At 31.3% G+C, this 10,995-nt stretch overlaps 1 protein-coding gene across 1 annotated transcript; it reads left to right on the top strand.

The window, feature by feature from the left end:
• Positions 1–8,444: 8,444 nt before the first annotated feature.
• LOC116004718 (vegetative cell wall protein gp1-like) lies at positions 8,445–8,996 on the top strand. The gene has a single exon (XM_031244876.1). It carries the CDS (start codon positions 8,445–8,447, stop codon positions 8,994–8,996), a length of 552 nt encoding a protein of 183 aa, XP_031100736.1.
• The last annotated feature ends 1,999 nt before the right edge of the window (positions 8,997–10,995 follow it).

The raw sequence follows: 10,995 nt of genomic DNA, 5'->3' as shown, positions 1-10,995 counted from the left end.
CATGCACCATTTGCTTTTGAGAAATACGTATTTTTTTTATCCTTCAATTGTTTCTGAATTACAAGTGAATTGAAATTTATGGCATTCTATTATTATAAATCCAGTTCTTCAAATGTTGACTTAATTGTAGATTTAGTTTAATTTTTTTATTTAATTGTATATTACATATTTAATCATTCATGTCCTAGTTGCAAATCTAGTTTTCATTTAAGCTACTATATTTGCAATTGGCCGAGTCAACAATTGAAAGGACTAGATTTATAACAGTTGAAAGACAAATTAGACTAGATATAAATTAAAGCTTGATCAATAATTGAAGGACTACAAATTTAAACCAATTGAGAGACATATGTTACATTTATAAATCGGGAAACAGTGATGGACTAGAAGTGTTTTTTTTTTTTTTTATGTGTAAGTGGTATTTTCATGTGTTGAATCAATACTGAAAAAAATTCTATAAAATATATAATACCCGATGTCATTGTATAGAAGGACAATTCAAATAATAAGCAAGTGATATACATAGCACACATATGGTTTCAAATTATACTGTACTCTGTTCAATATAATGTCAAGCCTGATTGAAATGAGATTCGAACTTAAAACTCTCTTTATGAAAATAATAACAATAACGCATTTAGAACAATACTGTTAATAGAAATTTGTGTAAAAAAAATTAAATTACCAGAAAAAGAAAGGAGGACGAGTAAAAGGAAGGTTGTGGTAATTGACTCAAAAGAACTTGCCATTACTCTCAATGAAAGAACTTATAAATTTTTTTTTTTGGTGGAAAGAGCTTATAATGAACATGAAAGAACATAACTCAAGCATATAACGCTATATATAGGGTATAGGTTTGTTAGTTTGGTTATGAATACGTTTGAATTTGAAAAACCTTAAACATGTAACAGAACATGTTTATGATTTTTCACGGAAAAAAAAAACATAATTAGAACTAAATTAGTTTGGTTAAGCTATTCCGTTTCAATATATCTCCCAAATATAGAATTCAATAAGTTATGTTTATGTGTGCGAATGTAACCCGAAAGTTATGTTTATGTTTGCAAAAATATCGGTATTAAACCCGAAACTCCCAGCAGACGGCCAGGGGCCCAAAGAAAGGAAAGAATCGGTTACGTTTTTCATATGTTCTCCTCTTATAGATCGACTAAAAAATCGAACAGAGTTATTTTTGTATCACTTCACCTCGCTTTTTATTTACTCTTTTTTTTTTTTTTTTCTGAAATCGAGTCAAAAAAATTTTTAGTTCTCAATTCTGAACCGCCCCCTTTTTGAATTATGGGGATAGTAAGTCTCACTTAAAAAAGTTCCCTTGGTCTACGAACTGAAAGGATGAAAGCGAGTCAGTATGCTAATTCGGCCCTTCCAGTAGGTTATTTTCTCAACGAAAAAGTAATCGTAGGGAGGAAATCTTGATAGAATTTGAAAAAGCAAACTACAAGGTCTTATCTTTTTTATAAGATTAAACAAAAGGATTCGCAAATAAAAGTGCTAATGCCACTTTTCAACACTTCCAAATATATTTTTGACAAGTAACCAAATAAAAAAATAAATATTAAATTGAAATAAATCATTAATTATTTAGAAATAAATAATAGTAATGCGATATAAATATGTGATATTATTATTATTATTATTATTATTATTGAAAATTGAGATCTTTTCTAATTTAAATTTTTTAAAATATTGTGATTAAATTTAATATTTAAATTATTTTGTAACTGATCAAGAAATAAATATTATATTTATTAATATAATGAACTCTTGATCAGTTACAAAATAATTTAAATATTAAATTTAATATAAGGGGGTTAAGACCGGAGCTTTTTGTAGTGCTAGCAGACATGCAAGTGGATGAATCCCATCCCCTATGGAGTTATTGTAATCATTATGAATATAATGAATGTGGAAGTTACAAAAATTTCAAATAAATGTCTTCATTAATCTGGTATTTAAGAGAATTGAAGAAATGATATATGATGATGGGTATAAATAGTCTTCCATCAGTTACTAACATACACAGGTTGTGAGAGTACTTTCTCTTGACTAAGTGACTGCAGTACATACCAGAGAGTGTTTTTCTAGACAAACATTTCATGTTGTTACCATGGTGAAGTTTTTAAAAAGAAACCTTAAAAAGTTTGGCATTCTTCTTGTATCTCAAAAGTTCTATTTTGTTTACTCTTGTTGCTTTCTAAGGGAAATTATAAACTTTTAGGATAGTGAGCCTTCTTACTCCTGTGAAGTTTATGATCAAAACATTCCCTTGTTTTTATGGTTATTAGGTTCCTTTACGAGACCAGTTTTTTTTTTTCTAACAATCTAAAAGTTTATAACTTAGTTACAGTGGGATGTTGTGTTCGTTATGTTGTTTTGTTGCAATTTAATATATTTCCCAAATAATTCAGTAAGTTATGTATTTCAAAAAAAATAAAAAATCAGTAAGTTATGTTTATGTGCATATTTAATACATGTAACGCTCCAGTACATTAGAAACCACAAAATATCGTTAAATCAAGAAACATTAATATATATTTATATGGTTCGACTTTCATGAGAATCATATAATACGTTGCTGACAATCTTTAAATCATGATTTTTTGAAATGCATAATATTTTTTTAAAAATTTTAATTATATTTGGCATTCACCGGCAGGGTACAGCAGCATTTCCACGGTATGGTTTCGCCATGACTACCTTTATTAAAGCCGATTTTCTGGCAATCGGCCATGCATGCAGTTTTGTTCGTAAACTTGCCAAGGCATTTCACCTTGTCGGCGTCCCCGGCAATGCGCGTCTCGGCTTCTCCGACCATTTTTGGACTCAACTCTGTTCATAGGAGACAGATCAAATGAAAACGTGCACTTAAGTACATACGTGTAATGTGTATTATATTAAACTATCAAATACATCTGATGGTATGTAAAAGTAGGGATGTCAATCGAGACAGTTCACTCAGTTTTGGGAGAGCCCAATCAAGCTGTCGGACTTATTAGCTTTTTTCTTCTTTTTTTTTTTTTTTTTTTTTGGTCGGGTTTACAATTTTTGGACCTAACCTTAAAATCTTGGGTATGTAGTCAAGTTTATTGGACAAACTCAACTAAAACTTTGGACATTTTTAAAGTAATATTATAAGCTTTGAAAATTTTAATAAACTAGTTCAATTTATACTAATAAATATAAACTTATACATCATTCAATCAATATAAATCGTCATTTTGAAATTCTAATAACTAAAAATAATTAATATATTTACGCTATAATATAATGATCATAATAATTTTTTTTTCATTATTTATTTTCATAAAAATATTTTATTTTGTAATAAATTTATTTAAATTTTATTTTCAAATTTAATAAAAATTACCAAAAATAAGCTTACATAAAAGATTTCATGTATATTTAATTTTATTCCACATCATTTGTAAAACAGAAAATAGTCTTCAGTGGCTCGAGCTATCGGGCTAGCCCACTAAATTTCAAGCTACTCCATTTGAGCCATCAGGCTTTATTATGACTTATCGGGCTGAATTTTTTATGGGTTTAAAATTTCTTGGCCCTAACACTAAACGTTTTCAAGCTTATTGAGTCAACTCATCGATTTTGGACTAAGATTGACATCTCTATGTAAAAGTACACTCAAGAATGTGTGCATCATATGATGAAGAATGTGTATAATTTTAGAGTTTGCATGTTTTTTAAGTGCACTTCTACGTAATGCACTTTGTAGTTTTGTGCACTACTTTTTCGCTAGTGCATCACCTATATATACATATCTCGTTTTAACAAATTAAAATCATCAATAAAAAAATTTTCAAAAAAAATTACCGGTATAAGAGAAGAGCACCAAAAACAAGATCATAGGGCCAAATAACTTCAATGATTGTTCCATTACTAGGAAGCTTGAAATTTAAGTTTTTTATTTTTTAGTTTTCTGAAAGCATGCATGTAACTCTATATATATTGTATGTTTATTGTTAATTTGCATATGAATACGTTTGAACTTGAAACACAACATCCTAGCTAAGCATGCAACAAACATGCTTATGATGCTTTCACGGAAAAAATAGTTATTAGATGTAATTAAATTAGTTTTTTTTTTAATGTTATTCTGTTGCAATATATTTCCCAAATAATTTAGTAAGTTATGTTTATGTGCATATTTAATACATGTAATGTTCCCTACTATAGTTAATCCAATTATTTTTTGGATGCATTTTAGCATTTTTTTTTCTTTAATACAAAATAGACAAAATAGAAAACTATTATATCAAATGAGACAAGAAATAAAACGAAGTGCTATAAGAACAAATTAAAGTTGCATAGCAGACATAAATATTTTTTAAGATAAGTAAAATTGAAGTATTGATATGACAAGATAATGAGTAGTGCATGAAAGTAAATGAAACAAGAAATTTTATAGTGGTTCGAATGTGATTTAACTATTCTACTCCACTCATCACCTATAGTCAAGGAGGATATTCACTTGCACTTTGTATCTCTAAAAAAAAATTATACTGAATAGTTAATCAAGTGCTTTGATAAATAAATAAATAAATAAATAAATAAAAAAGTATGCACGAGTTTGCTCAGGTTTTCACAAGACAACCTCTGCTACTCCTCTTATGCCTGATCTACAAAAAAATGTTATTTTCTTCTCTTGAATTTATCTATTGTTCACCTATTGGTGTGGTAATAAAATAATTTATAAATGGAAAAAGTGTCAAATAGGCCACTGAACTTATTGCTTTTGTGCAATTGGGCCATTGAACTTAAAAAGTGTGCAATTCAACCATCAAACCAACAAAATTTGTGCAATTGGACCATTTTTAGAAAAATTTTCTGGTAAAATCCAATTATATTACTAACATAAATGTATTGAGAGTGGCATTTTCTTCTACCATATTAGTTGGGAGTCAATATTGAAATGTTTTTAACTCAAATTGAATTAAAAAATTTTGTAAAAATGACCCAATTGCACAAATTTTGCTTGTTTGATGGTTGAATTGCACACTTTTTAAGTTCAATGGCCCAATTGCACAAAAGTGATAAGTTCAGTGGCTTATTTGACACTTTTTCCTTTATAAATTGATTTGATAACTACAAAATTTCAAGCTCGACTCACCGTGGGAGCAGCTTATTAGTCTTCTTGATTTGAGTCGGTTGTTATGAACAACCTAAGTTGATTTACATTCTTATGCTTGTGGTCCTTTGTCGGCTAAGGTTACAAAGCGAGATCTTATTTAGTGTACACTTTCAGACATTAATTACTAATTTCTCTCGTCATTTCAGAAAAAAGGAGTAAGAAATAAAGGGAGAAAGAAGCAGGATTTTATTGAAGAATAAAACTGCATACATTCTACAACGTTCAACACTTATTTATAGAGGGAGAGCTGGGGAAATTGCTACTAAACTAATCCCGGATTTTACTCTAAACTGTTAGAAACAGTTGAGTTGAGCTGAGCTGGCATCTTGCAAACTTTGATAGCCCCGCAAGCTGGAGTATATAAGCAATGGAGACCCAACTTGGAGACAAACTCTTGAAAGGAATTGAAGAATATGGATGTGGTTTAGTGAATATATTAGCCAACTGGTTATGAAAAGAAACATGGAGAAGTTTTAGCACCCCTTTCTGCAGTTTTTCACGAATCAAGTGACAATCTATTTCGATATGTTTAGTACGTTCAGGGAAAACAGGATTCTCTATTATCGCAATAGCAGACTTGCTATATGAAAATAACACAGCAGGGGAAGCCAAGACCTTCATGTCCTGCAGCAGATAAGTCAGCCGCCTTTGCACTTCACAGGACGCAGCTGCAATGTAACGGCTCTATACTCAGCCTCAGAGGAAGATCGAGAAGCAGTTTCTTGTTTCTTGGACTTACAAGAAACTAAAGCACTCCCTAAGAATAAGCAAAAACCACTAACAGATCTCCTTGTTTCAGAACAAGCAACCCAATCAGAACCAGAGAAGCCTCTAAGTTCAAGCTTGGAATTTACTGTGGAAAACAAGCTTTGGTCTAGTGGATGAGAAGTCTCACTTAAAACTTGCTTCCATTCACACTATCGAGGGCAGAAATATATTGTATGGTGTTGAGTGGAAAAAATAAAGAATAAAAAATGTAGGAAAGCAACTTGGTAACAGATTTATTCGATCTCCGATTGAATGGGTGCAATTTCTTGACTCCAACATTTTTGTCCACTTTTATAAGCCTCGGACAACGCGTCAACGCCACATTTTGGGTCCAATTTACATCTTTGTCAAACATGAATTTCATGTTTTTTAAAACCAGGTTTATTTGTTTAAATCAAACTCTTACACTACCTATACCTTGCTTTAATTAATAAATGGGTTCTTATAAAAAAATAATTCAAGAATTTCCGATTATCATCGACAAAAATACGTTTTCTTTGTCGAAAAAAATATTTTCATTTAAGTTTTTGACCACTTATGAGTGCATGAAAAAAAAATGTGTTGAAAATTTTCATCCACCAAATTAGTTGGTCGATAAAATCCGTTTTTATTTTTATTTAATTTCGTGAAATGTATAATTTTCATTGGTGGATGTAATTCCCAATTCCTAATTGAAGAAATTCAATGAAGTTAATGTTGGTTAACCAACTAAGATGCGGACTAATGGAGAATATTAAGAATACTCATTGTCAAGTCTTCTGATTAGTGACTTAGAAATCAAGAAAATTTTATAAAGATTCTAAAGACAACTTCAACATTCAAAAAGAACAAAGAAAATCTTAAAATGCACAAACCTATATAGTCCAACATTAGCCTAATTGAAGTAGCATTGAATGAAGTATGTCAAGAGCAATTGAAACTAGACATTATATTATATAACCATCAATATCTTGGACAAAGGATTTATGAATAGAGAACTTCAAGACTAAAGAAAGAGAGAACAATTGTACAAGCAATATTCTGACAGTTATCTAGGACCATCACGTACAGTTATTGTCTTGACAGAGATTATGAAGAATCTTCTGACCCAATATTGTCGCATCAATTCCCTGCTATAAAAGAAATTTTTAATAGCTTTATTTCAACCGATCAAACAATTAAATAATTGTTTTCAAGAAAAAAAAACAATTAAATAATTTTTATAATAGAAAGTTTTGCATATATATTTTTTATATTATAATTATTGCCAATAGTATATATCATATGTATTTATGCCATATTTTTCATTCGGTGATTCTAATTTCGTCGTTATCACAACGTGCATGTGATTTCCAATGCCCATCCATATCATCTTTGAAAGGTATACAGTCACCTCCTAGCTAATATATTCACTTAAAATCTAAAGAAAAAGTTAAATCAAATTAATGTAGCTACGTGGACATACCAATATATATTCTTAATTTTTTATTTATATTTATATAGGCATTTCAAATGAGAATAGTCAGAACACACAGAAAAAGTGTGAATCAAACTTGGAATCTTAGTACATTTTATCTTGAGAAATTTAGGCTGCAACGCTCCTAACATATTTGGGATGCGGTAAATAAGATTTTAAGGAGAAAATGCAACTCAACTCGTACTTACCTCCTACCCAAAGTTCCTTTTCGTCCTTGTGCATAAATTTTCCAATTTTTTTCAGAAAATAATAATCCTTTTCGTAGGATTACTATTAATTTTTTGCTTGCATTACCTTCAACCATTTTTACGGTATTATTTGATCATATTATTTGATTAATCATAAAGTTAGCAATCACTATCTGAAAGCACGCTCTAAGTAAAGCTCGTCTAGCTTGTAATAACTCCAGTTGAGATTATCAATAGACAACTTTCAGCATCCCATAAAACTCAAACATAATACCTAATTACAAAGTCAGTTGGCCAATAAGACCTAAACTCGAGCTCAAAGTTTAAATGCCGTTACAAATGTCAATGACAAAATATTACACTTATAATAAGGTTCAAATACAAAATACAAAACATAAATTATTTAATATCATAACTAAAATTTCAACCAACCAAGTCATTCAAACATTTAGTAATTTATACATAATTATAAATTTTATATATACATTAATAATAATTATAAATTTTATATATACATTAATACTAATATATATATACATACATATATAAGGAGGTAGGATGAGGTGGAGTGGGGTGGGGACGGGACAGCTGCCCCACTGTGACTCCGCCACTCTGGTGAATGGCTTCAACTTCTTCCTATCTTGTTAGTACGTATCATGCATGCAATTTCAAAACATGAGAAATTCATATATATATATATATATATCTTAAAAGAAAAAATTATTTCTCATTCACTCATTTTCTTCAACCTTTTCCCACCATAAGTCATACCACCCCACTCAATTAAACTCATACTTCACTCCCATACAACCTAAGCCACCACTCTCCCATAACCAAATCTCCGGCCGCCGTCTCCACCCTCAAGATGTCGCCCCTCGCCGTCTTCTTCTTCCTCCTCCTTGCGGCGGCGCTTCCACTCCCTCCTATCAATGGATTCAATCCAAGAAACGCGGAAGAAATCATTCAGAACAAGTGTACCGAATGCCAGCGTTCTCCTCCGCCTCCTAAAGAATGTCCACCAAAACCGCCGCCGTCTCCTCCTCCTCCTTATTGTCCTCCTCTGCCGCCGTCCCCGCCGCCCCCGCCTCTGCCGCCGTCCCCACCGCCTCCTCTGCCGCCGTCCCCACCGCCTCCTCTACTGTCCCCACCGCCACCTCTTCCGCCGTCACCGCCGCCGCCTCTTCCGCCGTCACCGCCGCCGCCATTTGTGCCGCCTCCGCCGCTAGCGCCGCCACCGCCGTTTGTACCTCCACCACCACCAACTAACGGTAGCGGTCAGTCCCTATACATAACCAGCCCGGAATTGTACCCGATCTACCACCCTATTGACGGCGCGGAAAACCGGTTCGCCGCCGTGGGATTATTACCACTGGTGACCGGCGGTTTATTGTTCTTGGGATTATTTATGACTTATTAATTTATGGGGAAAAGGTTGGTACACGCTATTATATTATACCCTTAATTATGTTGTATTAGTGTTTAATTAGTTGTGTAATAATTCCAATACCTTTTTTTTGTTCAGCTTAGTATGTTCTGTGTATTTATATCATTTGTTGTTGGTGGTTTAACGTGAATAAATAAATTTCATTTTATAAATAAATTTTCATTACTGAATAAGCTAATTTTCATAATGACTTCTTGTATCTTATTCTATGTCATATTTATTTAATTTTTTTTGTATTTTTTTTAAAACCGAAATAAGATCATATTAAATAAATCGTTCAATATAGGAGGGAAAGCTACAAATCTAAATAGAATGAACAGTTTGAGAACGAGCTGCCCTTGCCAAAATATTCAATAATAGATGCATTTATATACTTTTAAATTTTTAATTAATATTCATATTGGCCATCTTTAATTATGAGAGTTATGCATGGGTCTAGGTAGATATTCCACCATGCATATATGGGGAGGTGAAATGGCCATAAATAAATGTATTTCTATATTAATGCAATGTTTTTTTTTTTTTGAAAAAATATTAATGCAATGTTAATTAAGACTCTAGTCATGATTAATCTTTGGAAATGAATGATGTGATTTTGTGAGAACATTTATCTAAAAATGATAAATGTTTACATGATTATTGTTGTTCCCAGAAGGTTGAATCATCAACCTAATTAAAGGCCCGACAAAGTACTCATGTTGTTGTTGGTGAGACTCAATCTTACTGCAACGCACATAATCTAACTACAACACACAGAAAGTAACTTAGTGTCACTAAACCACAGGTAGGGTCCTTGGCAAGTAAATCTAATTAATGTTTCATAAAGTGGGAATATTTTGTGTATTTTAAACAGAAATAAAACATTTTTTTTTTAAGTTGACATATCTAAAATTGAAATATTTTTTTTACGTTATTAAAATTCTTGTTGTGTCGTCACGACTTTATACGTGAGTTAATTGTCATGACATTTACGTAAGTTAATGACATCATATTTTGCATAATTATATATCAACGTATCATATTCATTGATTAAGATTGCCCAATTACTGCTTTTGGCAAAGACTATTACTATTGAACTTTGGATGGCTAATCTTCATTGAAGACTAAATTGCATATGGTTCAAAAATACATTTTAATCATTTTATTTTCACATTTTTTGTGTGTGGGGGTATGAAAGTGAAACAAAAGAGAAGGTTCCAAAACATTGGCCATCAAGATTTGATGGTAGTCATGTCCTTATTAGTTTTAGCCATTCAAGGAGATAGATATTAGCCTTGTTTTTATTATATCTAGTTTTGACACGTTGCAAAGCTAGCTTGAGAAGAAAATGATAAGTCACATATTTTTTTGTACATTTTATAAAATTTTTGTCTAAGCTGTCACTATATTTAATGAATAGGACAAATTTATTATAAAAGAATTTAAAAAAAAATAAAAATTATGCCATAGAACATGATATATCAATATCAAAAGGACAAATCTTGAAAAAGGTGACCAAGCGAGTATTATATAATTTTTGTAATTAAATGTTACAGGTTATGTCTTAAATCTAAACTTTTTCCAAATCAAGACAACCACCAGTCGCCATTGACGGTCAATGGCTATTTTAATTTTTTAGTTAATAATAAAAAAAAATTATACACGTATGCGAACATGTAATGTTAGGGCCTAATTACATTATTTTGTCGATTTATTGGATTTCATTGGAGCTTTATTCACTTAGAAAATAGTATTGCATTATTTGTTAAACTTAAGGAGCTAACTTATACTTTTTCCATTAATTTATAAGAGTACACCCTCACACTCAGGCTGCTTTCAACCACGGAGCTATGCCCTGAAAATTTTATATATATATAGGGGGCATTCAGGTGAGAACATACTTCCACCGTAAGAAGTGAGAACTAATATGATCCATCCATCTAGATAGATCAATGGTTGAGAGTTATTGGAAAATAAAGGGGAAAAGATGATT

Source organism: Ipomoea triloba, chromosome 14 (genome assembly GCF_003576645.1).
Source record: "Ipomoea triloba cultivar NCNSP0323 chromosome 14, ASM357664v1".
Classification (NCBI taxonomy): domain Eukaryota; kingdom Viridiplantae; phylum Streptophyta; class Magnoliopsida; order Solanales; family Convolvulaceae; genus Ipomoea; species Ipomoea triloba.
The sequence above is the reverse complement of the archived record's forward strand: the minus strand, read 5'-3'. Positions and strand labels throughout refer to the sequence as shown.